The sequence below is a fragment of the Platichthys flesus genome, chromosome 20 (genome assembly GCF_949316205.1).
Source record: "Platichthys flesus chromosome 20, fPlaFle2.1, whole genome shotgun sequence".
NCBI classification, from domain to species: domain Eukaryota; kingdom Metazoa; phylum Chordata; class Actinopteri; order Pleuronectiformes; family Pleuronectidae; genus Platichthys; species Platichthys flesus.
The window spans coordinates 16266214-16284647 of NC_084964.1; the positions used below are offsets into that span (position 1 = coordinate 16266214).

The 18434-nt window shown below is 44.9% G+C and overlaps 1 protein-coding gene across 4 annotated transcripts in view; it reads left to right on the plus strand.

Moving 5' to 3' along the window:
• Nucleotides 1–16853, plus strand: part of svild (supervillin d) — a 41017-nt gene extending 24164 nt beyond the window's left edge. For all 4 annotated transcript variants that reach the window (XM_062413752.1, XM_062413753.1, XM_062413755.1 and 1 more), the window contains 23 exons: nucleotides 998–1593; nucleotides 2388–2520; nucleotides 7876–8023; nucleotides 8336–8407; nucleotides 8544–8630; nucleotides 8806–8989; nucleotides 9078–9250; nucleotides 9988–10149; nucleotides 10296–10432; nucleotides 10673–10820; nucleotides 11192–11337; nucleotides 11522–11697; nucleotides 11828–11963; nucleotides 12106–12406; nucleotides 12516–12670; nucleotides 12783–12885; nucleotides 13222–13429; nucleotides 13522–13655; nucleotides 13744–13899; nucleotides 14752–14895; nucleotides 15045–15157; nucleotides 15247–15402; nucleotides 15628–16853. In XM_062413752.1, coding sequence (XP_062269736.1) covers nucleotides 998–1593; nucleotides 2388–2520; nucleotides 7876–8023; nucleotides 8336–8407; nucleotides 8544–8630; nucleotides 8806–8989; nucleotides 9078–9250; nucleotides 9988–10149; nucleotides 10296–10432; nucleotides 10673–10820; nucleotides 11192–11337; nucleotides 11522–11697; nucleotides 11828–11963; nucleotides 12106–12406; nucleotides 12516–12670; nucleotides 12783–12885; nucleotides 13222–13429; nucleotides 13522–13655; nucleotides 13744–13899; nucleotides 14752–14895; nucleotides 15045–15157; nucleotides 15247–15402; nucleotides 15628–15714 — 3855 coding nt within the window. In that variant the 3' untranslated portion in view covers nucleotides 15715–16853. The remainder of the gene's footprint in view (nucleotides 1–997; nucleotides 1594–2387; nucleotides 2521–7875; nucleotides 8024–8335; nucleotides 8408–8543; nucleotides 8631–8805; nucleotides 8990–9077; nucleotides 9251–9987; nucleotides 10150–10295; nucleotides 10433–10672; nucleotides 10821–11191; nucleotides 11338–11521; nucleotides 11698–11827; nucleotides 11964–12105; nucleotides 12407–12515; nucleotides 12671–12782; nucleotides 12886–13221; nucleotides 13430–13521; nucleotides 13656–13743; nucleotides 13900–14751; nucleotides 14896–15044; nucleotides 15158–15246; nucleotides 15403–15627) is intronic.
• The last annotated feature ends 1581 nt before the right edge of the window (nucleotides 16854–18434 follow it).

Genomic DNA, 18434 nt, shown 5'->3' on the forward strand with positions numbered 1-18434 from the left:
TTAATGTATTTTGAAGGGATAGTTCACCACTTTGCCGATGGCGGGGTGGGTAAAGTGTTGAATTGTATTGAATTTGGCTGCAACGCTGTTTACCCCTGAAACTCCACAAGTGTTTTGTGGACTCAAACACTTCAGCCACCCCTTCCATTAGAAAATTGTGGTGAGTAGATAATGAGGGAGTCTTCAATTTTTGGGTGAACTTTGAGTTTGTTGTATTACTTCACATACGTTTTTCATTTCTGTGTTTTTTGTTTATTCCTGGAAAGCACAACAAACACATGTGCTGTCCCAAAACAAGTCTTTGAGATTTGTCTTTCTCTCCACACGGTTTCACTCTGTGATAATCAGTTATTCCTGTTTCTTGGGGGGGGGTCTTTCAAAGGGTTGGAGCTAAAAGAGTAAAAGCATGATCGCCCTTTTGTTTTAAGCCTTTTCAAAACATTGAATTCTTTGATCTCACGGGTCCCGGAGCAGAGGAAAGGGTTAAAAGTTCGGATATATAAAGCAGAGTCAGACCTTGTAGTGATTTAAAAAATATACAAATAGAATCTTGAACTGAATCTGTAGCGGATGGGGAGCCAGCGTCGTTCTGTGAGGACTTCAGTGATGTGTTCTCTTTCCACTGTAGACGGACAACTGCTGGAAATGAATTGCAGTTGTAAATATTCTCTTTTAAACACTTCATCCTGTTTTATCTGATGCCTCAGCCTTCATCCTCCTCTTAACAACAGTAGGTCACTGAAAGCTGAAACTGAATGTTTCTGTACATGAGGCATGTTTCCGTCTTTGAGACTTTGGGGTAATAGAAGAAGGTTTTTACTGTTTATGTGGAAACTGCAGAGGAGTCAGTCGCTATTGGAAAATGTCATCAGGGACAGTTATGTGCTATAATCAAGCTACAGTAGAATATACTGCTCCTGCCATTTAATAGTCTTTTTCCAGATATTATAAATATAGTAGTAAAAGTAAACTATGTCTCTCTCCCTGTCTACACCAGGCCTCCAGTCTCCTTTCTGACAGCAAGCACAGAGACGCCTCTCCCCCTCCCTCCCCCCCCTGCCAGCCTCCCTCTCTGCAACGCCAAGACTCGGGGCCTCGCGGCATCAAGGGAATCCTAAAGAAATGTCGCTCCACCAGCGTGGAGTCGGACCACAGCGAGGGCTCCACGCCGGAGGGCCTGCCAGCTCGACAAAGCAGCGTCACCCTCAGCCACCATGAGAGTGAGGAGGAGACGCAGAAGGCTGATGAAGAGGAAGAGAAGGAGAAAGAGGAGGAGGAGGAGGAGGTGCTAGAAGAAGAGGTAGAGGAAGAGGTAGAGGAAGAAGTAGAGGAAGAGGAAGAAATGGAGGATGAGGACTACGAGGAAAACGAGGGAGAGGATGAGTCACTGACGGACGATGTCCCCGACGGGGGGTGCTACAGCATCAACAGACAACTCAGCGCGGGCAGCAGCGGCAGCAGCAGAGGAAGTTTTGAGGAGATGCAAAGTTCGTCTCCTGACGGGAGTCTGGAGAAGATGTCCACGGTGTCGGAGGACCCTGAGGAGCTGGACAGCAGCTTGGATGGAAGTGGTGGCTCCTCCCTCAAACAGAGGTCATTGGATGAACACCAACACAGCATCATGTTTCAGTATAGTAAAAAGAAATTGGTTAACTTTAACTGTATAGAACCAAAACAACAATAGAAATAAAGCAGAAGTATTAAATTCAGTGTATGGACTCTAGCTTATGATCAATATTTAAACACTAGGATTTCTCATTATTACTTTACTATATCATTTTCAAATGGGGTTGGAATCATTTTCATATGAGCCTATAGACTTAATATATAGATGGACGACATGACAGCTCCCAAAATTGATATCAAAGTGTTTGGGTGCAGTGCCCGTCATAGCCTCCTCTATGTTAATGGTTGGGACATGGACCAAACTAAATAGAATACCTCAAGTAAATTGTAAATGACGTGTTTCCAGTGAGTTTGTTCGTTATTTGATGCTTTTAAAACTCAGTGACATGTCCTGATTGACAGCTGAGACTGACGTGTGTATCAGCGGGAGCTCGCCTCCACGGCGACATACCACAATGCCTCCATCACAGAATCCGGCTCTGAATGTGGAAGATGGTGGCGTTTGTGTCTGGAATGTTTTGGATTCATTTCTGGAAACCTGTCTGTGGTTAAACCACATTACTGCAGCTCCCAGTAACTAAATATTCTCAAAGATATACTGTACAGTATTTAAAATTAACAGCACTGTGAACTTGTGAATTCAGGCAAAAATCTAAAACGTTACTCAGACTTTTGTAGCTCAGTTAAACACAACTTGTATTTGAATGCTGCCGTGTAAGAGTAATGGAAAATAACATATTCGTCTTTATTCGTTTTTACAGACTGTCAGAGTTCAGCAGTAAAGATGAGAAGAAGGACACACTGAAGAAGTCAAAACCAACCGAGCTGATCCAGACGTCACTGGCCGATCGCTTCAATAAGCTCCAAGGTGCCGAAAATGCCTGGAAGAAAAAGGTGAGTTATTGCATTAACCTCTCCTTCAGCGTGGTGGGGTGAAGCTGTTACTCATGTGGGAGGAATAACAGGTCTGCGAGAGTTATTACAAATTAAAGCCAATTCTTTTACGGTGGTATTGGTTTTAATGAGCAGATCCTGCCACATGTTGAGGTTTCCCCTCAGCATCGTTCACAGGGAAGGACACATTTTGGCCGTGCACACATTTCTTCTTCTGCTGAATCAGCTCGTTTCCCCCCGGAGCCGCTGCCAAGAGGGCGTGAGGCTCGGAGGGCTCCGGGTTGCAGCAGATTTTGGAAGTGGTGTTGCCAAAGCCAGTGATCCAGGGCTTAGTTAGCCTCACAAAGAGGAAGAGAGACACACCCTCTTCCCCCCCCCCCTTGTCAAAATAAAACCCTACACCGCGACCAAACACCTGCAAACCTTCCACGCTAATGCCTGCTTCCTTTGCCGGGTTCTTACAGCATCTCACTTCTCCTCTCCTCAAAGTTAGAAAAACAATCCTCCACAAGCAAGCTTTGTATTCTTCATACACTTGGACACGGACACATTTTGGAAGGAGTGTTGAAAGTCCATGGAGGCCCCCCCACCCCCTCACAAGTGGAAAAAATCCATTAGACTATATAATACTCACCACGAGGACACTTTGTAAATATCTAATGATGATTCAGCGGAGGAAAAACCAAATGGACTGAAGTGATGACATGTTTAAACGTATGTGGCATTCCTCGGTTCGATGTCTGTGAAGGTCGGGGAACCTCTCGGGGCTTTTCATGGATCGGGTTCGTCCTTCATCCAAAGATGAGTTAAACTTAGAATAAATCTACTTTATAATAAAGTCCGGTTAGCCGAAACTCTTCACTCAGCTAAATACTGATGTCAGGTCATTTCCCCGTGGTCTGCCTTTATTATGATAAATCATCAGAGTCCATGTAATTTAGTGTAATTCCATTAATGGCACAACGGCTGCGACCGCAAACCCCAAAGAAGTCTGCAGGCTTCTTCCGTTGATTCAGTACGGAGTGGTCTGGAACTTGTTCTGCTACTGGAGAGCTCTGGGAAACTCAAGGTGCTTTCAGACAGAACCTCCAGACGATAAGGGTGCGGACATTATCAGGAGTTTGCCAGAACACAGCAGGAGATTCTTGAGTCTGACGCGTTTCACAACAACAGTAGAATCTCTGGAGCGTTCAGGTGAGGGCCGGCTTCAGGGTGGAACACGCAGAACCCGGGACGTACCGTGAAAACTCTGCTGCAGAGATCATGTGTTTTTGTTTAGAGCAAAATCGACTCCGCGGCTGACCTTCATCTCCAAAAGCTCTCAAATGTCTCTCCACATCTACGGCTCCTCTTCGTCACACCGAGATATTGATAGTGATAATCTCCCGCTGTGTTCCCACCTGGGCTCCTGCAGACTTTCTCCAGAGTTTTCACAGGGACATCATCTGTGTGGCATCCACCGTATGTGACCGCTCTTGTTACATTTCCACCTCGCAGAAGAAGGCCCTTCTGGTTTCCAGGTTCAGGCCTGTCAGTCCGTCTCGCAGCCTGCCAAGCCCAAACAGATGTTGTTGCTCTTTGTTTGATATGTGGGAGACCAGGGAATGTAACATGCATGGTACACACCGTGGCCATCTCCAACCAGCTCCAGATGTTTCCTGTAAAGCCGGCTGCGCTGCTCAGTGCCCCACGGTCGTGTTGTAAAGTGAGGCCTCGGTTGTAAATTAAATTTAAAGCTCTGTCGTGTTTTGGATAATGATCGTTAATAATACGTTACTTTGACTGTTTGCAGCCTTTCACCAGGTAATGATTAATGCTGTCCTCAAAAAAATATAAACTGCTGCTCTGTCAATATCAATTCAGCTTTAGGAATAAGTTAAAAAAGTTGACCGTCTTTTACAGAAATCCATGCAGACGTTAGAATAATATTTGAAAGGTTTTGTTTTAAATCCTGCAGGATTTGCTAAGTGTCTAGTTTTAGTTTCCCAGCGATGACTCACTGCAGACGAGTCTCTCCACAAATCAAAACACCGACACCGCAGCTCCCCCACAGACGTGTCACTCCGTTAACACTCGCTGGGAAATACTGTCTCCGAGCCGCGGTGATTCCCAGGAAAAAATAGGAGCCGAGACAATCGGTTAAAGATGAGTTTATTAATTCCAATTTATTACCAGCGTCTTGATTTCCCACTAAATCATGAAGCCAGATTCCTGCCGTTGTAAGCCAGGATGATTCACACTTTATGGTGTTTTGCTCGCTCCTCATGCGTTGTTATAAACAGTCTGTTTCCCTTCTTCCTTCTTCTCCCACTCTCCCAAACGTTACTGCAGGTTTCAAATGACCTGTGTCTGTTTCTTTGCTCTTCTTCTCTGAAACCAGCTCACGACGTCGCCCTGCCTCGCTCTTCCTCCTGCATTGTCCTCTGATCGTTTTCCTTTCCTCTTCTCTTCCTACCACTTCCCCCTCTTCCACCCTTTTTTTCCAGTTTCCTCTGTTCCCCAAACTGTGGACCCTTTGTCTGACACCTGCCTGTCTGCCTTTCCCTGTCCCTCCAGGTGAGTGTGTATGCATGAGGCAACCCTGCATTTCTCTCTCCCTGTTTCCTGGACAATCTCTCACCCGCTCTGAGGAATCAGAGCTGTCGACACACTCGCTGTTGCTACATGAATGCGGTTTGCCGGCCCTCGGTTGGTTGATATCTGTGTCAGTGGTTTGGCCGAGGTGCGGCCTGCTCCGTACAGTCGGGCAGGGCTGAGAAAAATGGTTTCCTGTGAGGCTTCGAGGCCCCGGGCCCTTTTCCTTTCCTCCCCCTGTCTCTGGGGTCCTGTCAGTCCAAGGTATTTCCCTCCTCTGATCGACTCCAGAGATGGGCTGCAGGCTGGAGGGGCTGTGTCAGTGTGGGAGAATGCTGCAGGGCTGTGAAACACACTGTAGCATGACTGCACAAGTTTCACTGCACTGTGAAACTGTGGTTTACAAGGCATTTAAAGTGGTGTTTTTGAGTTTTGAGGCTGATTTCTGCTGCCTTTACACACAAAAAGAGACACACATGTTACATACCTCAATGCATTCTTTACATTGGCATGGTTGATGAGCAGTACATCCATTAGAGGGCAGTGCCGAGTCCACAGCTTCCTCGGATCGCAACTAACATGGCAGCGGCGGAGAAGGTTGTGATAATACACCAACAGCTACGTCTCGACATAAGGAATATGAATCTATTGTTGAAGTGTATTCCTCGTGTCTTATGGTCGTCTCGCTTAAACTATTGGCTTCACTGCCCCCCAAGATTTCATGTGGTGCTGATTTGGTACATTTGTTGTGTTCTTATCCATAAGCTTTCGGATGACGTGAACAAAAACAGAAATTAATGCAGAGTACTTACACAAGGCTTTGTCCATTCACTCATACGCATCGAGCATAAATGAGCCTTTAATAATTAAAGGTACAAGAAGCAGGGTTTTCTCAGTCCTGTACCACAAACAATGTGTGTGTTCGGTCCAAATCAACTTAAAACTCACATCCTCATAATGCATTCAGGACCTGTATGTGCAGAAACATCTGTGTGGGCTCTGGTGTGTGTGGGTGGGTGTGCTTTTGTGTCATATTCTCCCGTGTTATGAAATCAGCGAGCGTCCACTTTGATGTTCGGCCTTGGTGTGTCGTCTCCCTGCACGTCAGTGTGATTCAATGTGTTGCTTTGAACTTTGTCTCAAGTCACGCTAATATTTGACCACAACGTGTTTGACGTTAGAAAAAATCTGTTACCACTTTTACCTTTTACCATTGTGTGTGGTGAGAGGGGGGGGGGATTGAGTGGAGGATTGTTTGAATGAAACTCAAGTTTGCTCAGAATTAGACAGTTTGACTGTTTAAAGACTCTTTTACTTTAAAATGAAAAGCAAGGAATATAACATTTAAATTTAAATATCAGGATTGTCATACCTGGGGTTGGAGCGTTTCTTCGTCAAACACGATAAATACAAGACAAACTTAAATATCTCTGAGTTTCCGACTGTCGACTGAATAAAACAAACAAGTTTAAACCATCACTTTCGGCTTTGAGAAATTGTAACTGAAAAATTTCCATTGCAAATCTCAAATCATCCAGCCTCCAATCCCATCAATTTCCTACATTGACTTACATTTAGGGAATAGACTATTAATACTGCTCATGCACTTTTTCCTGCTCTAATGCCTCCCTGACATCGGCCTGGCCGCGGTTCAACATCTTTTCCTTCTTAAAGCTCTTGACATCTGCGGCTGTTTAAGTCGATTCTGCAGAACCAACAGTAGAGCTGATGTTTTAAGTTGCAGACTTGACAGTCAGCAGATCACACCGACCATCTTTCATCCGCTAGGAGAAATTCCTCTATGACTGTAACTAGCTATTTGGTTTTGGTGAATCCTAACCATTTGTTTGTCATTTACTTTAATTTCATGCGGCACAAACCGCTCTGTGGCCCTCATGTGAATAAATGTTGTATGTTTCATGAATTTACAGTGAAAACATGCAAACAAAAACAAGTGTGTAGAGTTTGTGTTTGACTTTCTCTTGTTTTTGTCTTCTTCTGCCTGTTCAATCAACAGTCGCTCAACAGTTGTCCTCCACATCATGTTCTTCGTCTGCCATCCTTTGCAGAAATAGATTTTCTTTGAATGTAACCCACTGAAGAAAGGAAGTTGCTGCGTTACACCCACTAAAAAAAAACTCATTATCAGCAATAGAGTAAAGGGTGGCAGCTTGTAAAATAAAATAAAATACAGAGACAGAGCAATGAAATGCTTCAAATATTCGGGAGTGGAATATCATTAATTACTGTTCCACCTCAGCGGGGGTCCACGGGGGACCAGGGGGCAGTAAACCTCTGCTAATTCATTTTTAATGGTGGTTCAGGTGCAGAAATGACAGCAGGAGTAAATCATGTATAAAAGCTCTGCTGTGTACCGGGTGATGGACGGCCTCGCTGCACGAACGGGGATTCTGTGTTTTATCATCAGGCCTCGACATCCTTCATGACTTTTTGTTGTAAAAATAAAGTTTGACAAACACAGTGAGAACTTCTGTGGAAGTATTTGCTTTCTCCTCCAGAAATAATGAATATAAAAAATGGGGGTTTTCATAGCTGTCATAGACACAATCGTTTCTGCTCGTGTGTTTGCTTCACTATATTACCGTCTTTCACCATCATCAGTAATCTCCCTCTCCTGTCCTCCTCCAACCTTTCTAGCTGACTCATGGTTTAGTGTGTCCTCACAACTGCCTCTGAGAACACACTAAATGGAAAGTAGGGTAAAACATCTTCACTCTTTACAAAGAAGAGATATCTGAAACTGGACTTTATTCCCGACAGAAGTCCGGCCCAGAAGTGGAGCCCAAGATGTCGCTGATGGACCGGATGAAGATCCTCAAGGAGAAGGAGGAGCTGTGGAAGAACAAAGGCAAAGGAGCAGCCAATGACTCGGTCCAGTTCACTGTGGCCGGACGCATGGCCAAGAGGGGTGAGTGGATTTACTTTTGCGAAGCCGTTATTCAATTTTTTGACTGAAATGCCATTTATTCTTTATTTAATTTGACAATTTGCTGCTTTTTATTCACATACTTCAAATTAACTACATGTTTTCGGACAAAACAAGACACTATAACATGTAACCTTTTTATTCTTAAAATATTGATGTTTATTTTTCATTATTTTCTGACATCTTTAGACAAAGTAGTAATTGATTTAAATTCATTATGATATTTGTCAGATGGCTGTGTCTCAAATATTGATTATTACTTGGAGCTCTAATTCTCCCCCTGTGTTCCATCAGGTGTTGTCTCAGAGGAGACGCCTCTGATCTCTATTAAGAAATCTAACAGCACACCTGTGAAGCCACATGAAGGTGAGATCTTTGAGTGAATCACTATATTGATAAATGAACCAGGCTCTTGTGACCATATGTGTCACATGTGCCACTAATTCAACATGACTTCAGCAAAACCCCAATTTAATAAAACCTGTTTGTTGCTACTGGACAGAAATCTCCAGTAGAACTGATGTCAAGGTGGAAGGAGACAAACGACTCGACAAACTCGAGTCCTTCCTCGACAAGCTCCACAACAAAGGTACAATCCAAGATAACAATTAACTCTACATTGTGTTATTAAGGACTGATTGTAGCGTAGGCGTTACTCATCTTGTCCTCACACCTTTCACCAAAAAGCACAATTATCTGACGGTCTGTGCAACACTTCCTGTTTCCTTCCTTCCTGTTTCCTCGTGCTGTGGCGGGCGGGTCAGGCGTGAGCAAAAACAAGACGTCCACCATTGAGGTGACGGCAGAGACGGAGAAGGAAGTGATGACCCTGGATGACGACGAGACGTTCGGCAACTTCTACAAATCCGTGTCGCCCTCCTCGCTCCACGACTCCAGCCTGGTCGTCACCGAGGAGGACTTCAGCCTGATTCAGGCCGATACACCAAAGTCAGTGAATTCTTCTCTGGCCTTTTCCTCTACGTCGATCATCTCCATCAATCAGATCCTAAAACACTTGTCCTGACTGTGTTTTCAGACTCATCTCGACCGTAACAGAACACAAGCGTGCGGTGCGCCCCGCCCGGAGGAACCAGGGCTCCAGGAACCCGCTGCGAGCTCTGGCTGCTCGCAACGACCTCCGGCAGGTTTACACCGAGCAGCGGCTCAATGTGGCCTCAGTGGAAACCAAGAGGATCCAAGTGGAGCGGAGTAAGACTCTTAGATGGCTCCACAGGAAAACACTTATTATTGAACCATCAGTAAAGTTAGATAGAATCTCATGGTGGTCACTTTTCCATTAGCTCATGCAGGGATTTGGACGTTGCTTTTATCAGAGTCAGTTTTAGTTTCTGTTGGACTCGATTTTAATTATCGTGAATAAACAGATGCTTAGTTTCATCCTGATGTTTATGTGGCCGAACGAATCAGTTTTCTGCTGTGGACATTTATTTGGGCAAATTTGATTTCTCCTCGCCCACCTCATTACAGACACAGGCTTTCTCGTTAACTTGGTATTTTGAGAAACCAGATGACTGCAGACACACAACAAGCTGCCCTGTTACTTAAGTGTACGCACTGTAAACACACTGAATACAAGGAGAAGTTGAAGATGATCTGAAGGTATGAGCAGCTCTGATAGGTTTCCACCTGACCTGTTTGTCTGTGGCTGTTGTGCTCGCTATATCCAGTTCCTCTCTATTTAAACTCTGCAGAGACTAGGCTGAACTAAGTAACCTTTTCACAGTTAAAGAGGAAATGAGACGGCTACATGAAATATATGAGGTCTAGTGCAGGTCTTTCATATTTACTGTACAACAACTTAGTGGTTTTTATTGTTGGATGTCAGATTACATCACCACACACTTATGATTCAAAGCACTGTTCAACCTGGAACTTGTACCAGTTGATAACCTGTCTTGTTTGCTCCCCCCCCCCCCCCCCCCCAGTGGCGAAACACTCCAAACACAACCTGGCCGACGTGGCCTTGGCGGGACTCGCCAGCAAGGAGAACTTCCGCAAGGTCAACCTGCGCAGCGTCAAGTCCACCGAGGTCGTGACCAACAACAGTGCGCTGCCTTTCAACAAGCTCATGCTTATTCGCATCAAAGGTCAGAGACGCCAGGGAATGGGCTGTGTGTTTGTTTTCTACGAATGTGTTCTGATGAAGAGGAAACTAAATAAAGCTCCCCCCAGGTGTGTTTCTTAGGAATATGAATTTAATTGTGACATAAAAACAGTATGTATGTGTGTGTAGGTCGGAGGCACGTCCAGGTGCGCCTGGTGGAGCCCACAGCTCGCTCTCTGAACAGCGGCGACTGCTTCCTGCTCATCACGCCCAAGCACTGCTACATGTGGAGCGGGGAGTTCGCCAACGTCATTGAGAAAGCCAAGGTAGCGAACCTCACACAAACCTGATTATACTAAGAATGTGTTCCAGAAGCAGCCTCATGTTCAGGCAGGTGCTGCTACAGCTTCATGAAGCTCAAACTCAAACATGCTGCAGAAGGAAAACATTTCAAATGACTTGCCCCCAGGTATTTCATGCTCTTTTGGGATGCACTGATTTAATAAAGAGAAAAATCTTCCGCCCATGTTCAGTTGTAACACGTGCATTATGCTCCGTGTGAGCAGGCGTCGGAGATGGCATCGTTCATCCAGGCCAAGAGGGACCTGGGCTGCAAGGCGCCGCAGGTCACGACGCTGGAGGAAGGAATCAACACCGAGACCAGATGGGCCAAAGAGTTCTGGAGCCTGTTGGGAGGAAAGACCAAATACAGAGGTGCAGGCAAACACGTTTATTATGTTTACTGAAGGAGGAACAGCAGCTAAAGAGGTCGTCTCAGCTCAGATCGCGATCTCTATCTATAACTGTAAACATTTATTAGGGTATTTTAGAGAAAGTAAACAAGAACAGCAGTTTTAAACAGTTTGATTTATAATATAATACTGTCCAATAGAACTTGTAGGTATCTGTTGTTTTTCTTAAGAACACTTCAGCTGTGTTGATGTTTCCTGACTCTGGCTTGAAGCTTGGTTTAACATCTGAAGGATCTTCTGTCTAACCGTGCTGCCTCCCCTGCTGTCCTGCACATATGATTACCTTCCTCTCTCTGAAATGTGTGTGTCTCTCTGTGTGTGTGTGTGTTACAGGTGTAGGGGAGCCGGAGGAAGATGAACTGTACGAGACGGGGATTCTCGACTCTAATGGGGTGTACAGACTCCAGGGAGACAAGCTGGTGCCTCATGATGACGCATGGGCCTCCATCCCGAGTGTCTCCATGCTCAACTCCAGTGAGGTAAAAACCACTAAGAGGGTAATGGGCCTCATCAAAGTTTGGGACCCGCAAACAAAGTCTGAAAAGAGATAAACGTCGTCCCAGAGGACATTTCAATTCCCCTCTTTAGGCCTCTTGTTGTCTTGCATGGTGAGATAACGGCTCTCTGTTCTGTCTCCCTGCTGCTGCCGACACCCGACACCAGGTGCTGGTGTTTGACTTTGGCGGTGAAGTGTACGTGTGGCACGGGAAAGACGTGCCCTTGGGGGACAGGAAAGTGGCCGTGAAACTGGGCAAACAGCTCTTCAGCGGCAGCTACGACTACAGCAGCTGCAGAGTCAACCCTCTGGATGCCTCCTGCACGAATGAGGACGTGCCTCAGTGAGTGTGACGAGATTTATTAAGGCTATTGGTTGTGTTGTTGTAGCCCCTAGTGGATTTATTTGGCCAGTACACCTACAGAACACTTTTAACGATAGTGTGTGTCTTTGTGTGTGTGTGTGATGTCCAGGCAGGGGGAGGGTCGTCCGAGCTGGACTCTGTTTGGTCGGCTGTCGGAGCACAATGAGACGGCCCTGTTCAGAGAGAAGTTCCTGGACTGGGCTGAGAGGAAGAAAGAGGAAGCAGCTCAAGCTGAGGAAATCATGGTAGAGAGTCAGATGTTCAATTAGTACAATAAAATGCACAGAAAAAAAAAAAGGCAATTGAATAACTGATATATTCATCCAGTTATATATATACTTGGTTAAATGACAAATTCAAAACCAAGTTAATTGGTTGTCTGCTCAGAGTCCGGTCCATTCCACTGGCCGCTCCTCATTCGACCTGGAGCTGCAGCCGTGCGATGCCAGAGCGCTGCTGGACAACGAGCCGGAGCCGGTGAAGACCGTCCTGGAGGGCGTCAACGTCCAGCGGGGCCACGGCCTGGTGAGGACGGAGGACGGCAGGCAGGCGGAGCTGGCTACCATAGCTGTAGACAGCTGGCACATTAAAGAGCACATCGAGGAGGAGCTGCCCAAAGAGAGTCTGGGCCAGCTACACGAGGGCGACGCCTACATCATCCGCTGGAAATACTCCGTCACCACACTGGGTCAGTCAGGGTTTTTAAAAAGTCAGCAATTGATTCATGCATCTATTGGGGAAGTGCACACTGAGGAGGTCAAAGGGCTCTGAAGCTCACTGTGCTTCTGTTCCCTCAGTGGGGAAGCGGCAGAAACCCGGGGAGCTGAGCGCCGGAGCTCCCGGTCGAGAGAGGACAGCGTGTTTCTTCTGGCAGGGCCGACAGTCCAGCATCAGCGAGAAGGGAACCTCGGCTCTGATGACCGTGGAGCTGGGCAGCCACCGGGGGTCACAAGTGGGTCTCAGCTCTTCACACCATCCATACAATGGTGTCTTTATCCCAGGCTTCACTAATCTTTTTATTAATTTATGGTGAAAGTGTGACGTTCCTCACTGTGTGGCTCCAGGTGTTGGTGAGTCAGGGGAAAGAGCCGCCCTGCTTCCTCCAGCTCTTCCTGGGAGGTTTGATCATCCACAAGGGCAGCAGAGAAGATGCTGCCAACAACACAGGTAATGGAAGAAAATGTTCGTTGTTTTCAGTGATGCTCTGAAAAATGGTCTATCATACTAGTCTGGACCACACACATGTTTAAAAACAGACGTAGAGTCCATGTCTCCACTGGTTTTTAATGAAGTCAGTTTCTATAGACTGTCTATTGAAGGTTAAAAAACCAAGATGGTGCCGGACAAGATGCTCAACATCAAACCAGCAGCTCACAAACCAGTGAATGACATTCCAGTGGGTTTCCACTGAGTCCGATCTCAATGACTTGTGCTAACATCCTGAGTTAGTTGATTTCGAGGATAGACTGTGATATTTCTTGCCGTGTGTGTGTGTGTGTCCAGGTGGCTGGAGGCTCTTCTGTGTCCGTGGCGAGGCGGAGGTGGAGGCCTCGCTGGTGGAGGTGAACTGCCAGAGTGCCAATCTGCGCTCACGTGCCAGCCTGGTGCTTCTTAACGCCCAGAAAGCTCAGCTGTACCTGTGGCACGGCTGTAAGTCACAAGCCAGGGCCAGGCAGGTCGCAAAGAGAGCTGCGGACAAACTAACCCAGAGGTAAGAGACTTGTGCATGTGTGTGTAATGGATGTGCCTCTTGTACCTGCTGTGGTGGAATTAACTGCAGTGTTTTCTGTGTGTTGTGTTCAGATGTCCCTCAGAGTTGGGTCTGAGCAGCAGCAGCAATGTGACAGTTGAGGAGGTGGAGGAAGGAGCTGAGCCCTCGGAGTTCGTGAAGGCTCTGGGCCTGAAGGACAAGAAGGCGTACGACTGCATGCTGCAAGGTTCGTCCTCACACTGACACACGATACTTCAAACCACCCGGCAACATCCCGAGTCATCTCATTAACGAGACGTGCACGTTGCCTCCAGATCCTGGGAAGTACAACTACACGGCCCGGCTATTCAAGCTGAGTGCCAGCTCGGGGGTTTTCGAAGGGGAGGAGCAGCTGTATCCTGCTCGGGTGACGGAGGGAGTGATGGCGATGCCGTTCCTGCAGGAGAACCTCTACGACTCTCAGCAGCCAGGTACCGAGGATGCTTTTCACTTGACTAAACATCCCCATTTCGTTCAGGAGCACAAATTTATTCAAACTGAATTAATTTTACGTGTTCACAACAGAAGGAACATTCAGGCGGGGGGGGGGGGGGGGGGGGCACCTGGGCAGAGGATGCAGGAAATCCCACTTGTTTGTTTTCAGTAGATCAACACTAGTATCTGTCCCCTGGTCAGAAGCTCTCATCGTCTTTGCAAATGTCCGTAGATCAGTGCATTCAAGATCCAAGATTCAAGATTTGTTATTGTCAAATGCACAACAATAACATAAAGCAGTCGCTGGCAATGAAATGCTTGAGTCACAGGCTCATTTCTAGCAATGCACAAGTAATTACAACCCAAAAAATGTAATGAAATAGAAATAGTATAAAATAGAAAAAAATAGAATATCAAAAATTTAACATAGAAAATAAAATGCATATATATATCTAAATATATATATTTAAAGATGAAGAGAAAAATATCACAACAATAGTGCAATTTGTGGAATAGTGCAAATATGAAAATATGCCACGGTGCTGGTTAGGTGGAGTTATTGCAGTTCAGAGGAGTTTAAAGGACTTATGGCCTGGGGGGCCATGAGGGAAAAGCAGGTTTCTCATAGAAATTACACAAACATACAGTTCCACTTTGTTCCCTGTTTGAACCTTGGACTGATGAAAGCTTTTCTTTTTAAAGACACCTTCCTTTCACTTCCCTGTCGATGGATTTGTTTTATTGTTGGGGCTTAATGTGCGACCTTCAAACCGCCACAGCAACAACAGTAAACTCTATCACCTCTGAGTGTGACACCCTGTCTCATCCTGGTGTCACTCCTTCTCCAGCTCTGTTCCTGCTGGACAACCGTATGGAGGTGTACCTGTGGCAGGGCTGGCAGCCGGAGGACACTCAGCGCACCGGCTCCGCCAAGATGCGCTGGGACAGCGAGAGGAAGTGCGCCATGGAGACGGTGCTGCAGTACTGCAAAGGTCAGAGGTCACACACACGGGAGGAAGCTTTGCTAGAAGTGTACTAGGGCTGAGCTGTTCACATTATTTACACTTTTCTCTCTTTTCCATTCAGCAAATGTCTGAATTCAAAAGCATCACCACCTTTTTTACATTTCTGTCATTTACAGAGAAGAACCAACGGCGCCCCCCTCTGGCTTATCTGGTCTACGCAGGCTGTGAACCCCTCACCTTCACTAACATCTTCCCGTACTGGCAGAAAGATTCCAGCTTCACTCCGGAGGTGGGAGACTTTTCTCTTTCTACTGCAATATGTGTAATTCCAGCTACTTTTACATCTGTTTACCGATTGTGATTTACGTGTGTAAGCAGGTGGAGAACTCTAAGAACAAGGTGGTGTTGGTGAAGGAGGCGCTGTCTCGGCTCAGCAAGGAGCAGTACTCCATCGAGGAGCTGACCGGCAAACCTCTGCCGGAGGGAGTGGACCCCCTGCGCCTGGAGGTGTACCTGTCCGACGAGGACTTCAAGGTGGGACGCTCACTGTTAGACGACCAGGAACACTTAGAAAACTGATAAAGCTTTTATAAGAAATGCAAATTGAAAAGATGTATGTGTCAGAGCAGATAAACAGAATAATTACACAAACGTATAATGTGCTTAATATTACATAGATGGTGATCATGCAGCTAAAGACCAGAACGTGTAATGTTTGTGATTTGTAAACTGTGGCTGTTTCCTGTTCGTGTGTTTCAGACTCTTCTGGAGATGAGCCGGGTGGAGTTCAACGCGCTGCCGAACTGGAAGCAAAAGAATCTGAAGAAAAGCAAGGGTCTGTTTTAAAACCTTTCATCTACACAGACTTGCCTCTTCTTCATCTTCTCTGCAGCTTTTCTTACATTTTTTGTTTTTGTTCCAAGAAAAAAAGACATTGTCCTTATTTTGTCGAGGATAAAGAAAAGCGAATGTACAATTTTGTTTAAATGTTGATCTATTTTTAATAGCAGTTCCATTTTTATTGTTTCCTTGTGTCCTTGAAATATTTTACCCAACAATTATGTGCAATTGTTAATCTTTTAATGAAATGATTTCCTTCTCTGGTTGAAAAAAAAAAAAAGAAATAGTTACCCTCATATTATAAATATGTAAAATACTATAAATGAATGTGTTTTTATGTTTTTCCAGACATGTTGATTTTCTGGTGACGATGTATTTGTATAAAGAAATTTGCCTGTGGTGTGAAACTGGGGGACTTATTCATCGATTTTTACATTTCATGGGAAAAAGAAGTCGGCTCTGTGTGGTGGGAGTAAATCGTTGACAAAGAATCAACAATAAGTCAAAACAAATCACAGCTCAGAGAACAATCCCTGTAATTTGAGGTTGTCTGTCATAACAGTAAAGTAAAGTAAGTCCCAAAGATGTTTTATATCAGTTTCAGCAAAAATTGGTTGAGACTGGAATGATGAGAGAAAATGTTTGACTTGACAAAAACTGACACTTTTTTTACCAGGTTTGGTGCAAGAGATTTCCTGCTTCTCGTAAATAACTGCCTTTTAACCGGTTGCTTGGGACCAAATCGAATCTTTTGTCTTGTTAAGGGTTTTTGTAAGTGTGTGCATGAACTGTATGTGTGTGTGTGTGTGTGTGTGTGTGTGTAAATGTATAACTAAAAGTATTAAGTGTGTGTATGTAAGAGAGACTGCTAGTGTGTTATCTGTGCTCCTTCTAAATGTTTATATACACAACATGCTGTCAAAACGTGTCTGTCCTGTGATATGTAAAGTAGAAAACTTGTTTTTTCTGAACAATCTCATATTCATTTGTTACAATGTGCATTATTATTTTTTCTGTGATATATAGGATCTGCATTATATGTGGAGACAGTGACCAGGTCAGCTTTTATTCCTGAAACATTGGTGGTCGGGGGAAAAAGAGACATGAACGCTCTAATTCCCTTTTAAAATAAAGTATTAAAAAGGTGTTGGTCCAGATTTTTTTATGGGGGGGGAGTGTGGACAATGTCCTGGTCTTTTTTATTTTCCTGTGAGAAATTTATCGCGTCACAGGAGGAGAGGGGATAAAACTGATCGGTGGTTTACTGAGGCGACACTTGAGTAGAACAGAGGCGTCGTCACTGTTATTTGTGCTTTCACCTACAAAGTGTCTGTCGTGAAAAGAGCTGCTGGGATCAATATTTCCACAGTTGCTACAGAACAAAGACAACACAACACAACACTGTGCTTGTTTGGAAAAAGCTCATCACACTCATTTATTCCACTGCTGAGTGTTTCTACTGTGGTTTTAAAAGGCAGAGCTGGACTGATGGAGTTTTGGAAGCCGAAGCTGAATGAATCATTTTTTAAACATATATTTTATATTTAAATGAAAATTTGCAATAATTCCCAGGACGTCGTTATCAAACACTTATGACAAAGAAATGTAACGATATATATCAAACTTATTATCTGAATCTTTTATATAGGTAAATATAAACGTAGATAACGATGTCTGTGAGAAGGTCACATCAGCTTATTGTTATCAGCCAACAGATAAATCAGTCGATTTTAGTAAAAAGTTTAATTCTTTGCTCTGTGCCAAAACAATTGGCATTCTCTCTTCACTCTAGTTGCTTTAATGTCTATAACAGCTGCAACCAAATTACAGACATTTCATTTGCCTTTTTTCCCTTCAGCCGTTTGGAAACATCCCATTCCCAATGACTCAATTTCCTTTTCTCTCTGCCAGTGAAGCAGCAGGCTGCCTCACCAGAGCTGGACACGCTCGGTGCAAACTGAGCACAGCTTTTCATTCTAATAACACCTGTGTTTGACGAAGCCGAACGTCCACAGTGGGAGGGAAAGGTCTCGCTTGCTTTGTTTGATCACAGGCTTTAAAATCGATGGAGCCGTCAGACCTCAAATATCAGTTTCATTAGAACAAAGCTCGAGGAGTCAGATGAGGACGTGAGTTTTGCTTTGGTCAGTTCTGCTGTGTTTAATAGAGGAGCGAGATAACATCCAGGTTTTCAGTAGCTCATTCTTCATTGTACATTTTTTTAAACACAGGCTGTTGGTGGCCAGGATTTCTGATTATTAAGGTTGTAGATCCAAGTCCTTTTTCCTTATTACCGTGATAAATAGATTAAATTATTGTCTGTTTTTCAGACTTGGTGGAAGGATGTGATATGAAGAGGCCATTCAATTTTGGTTCTTAGGCTGCATAGGAGTTTCTTTAACTCTCTCAAATATTGCGAGATAAGATATTCTTCAACCTTTTTGCATCTTTTCCATATTTAGAGGACTGGTATCTGTGAGTGTGTGTAATGTTGTGCAACTGGAACTTGAGGGCACAGATTGCTAACGTGGCTGAGGAGTGTTGCTTTCATCAGAGTGGCTCCTCCTGCACAGTTTGCTGCAACCCCAAAACAAATCCCCACTAAAGTGAATGTAACTGACTTCCTGACGCCTGCTCACATGTGCACCTTTGCAAGCTTCTGCATTACAGTCACAGAAAGACAACCTTTACAGTCATGTTCCTATCTAACCACCAGGGGGTGTTGT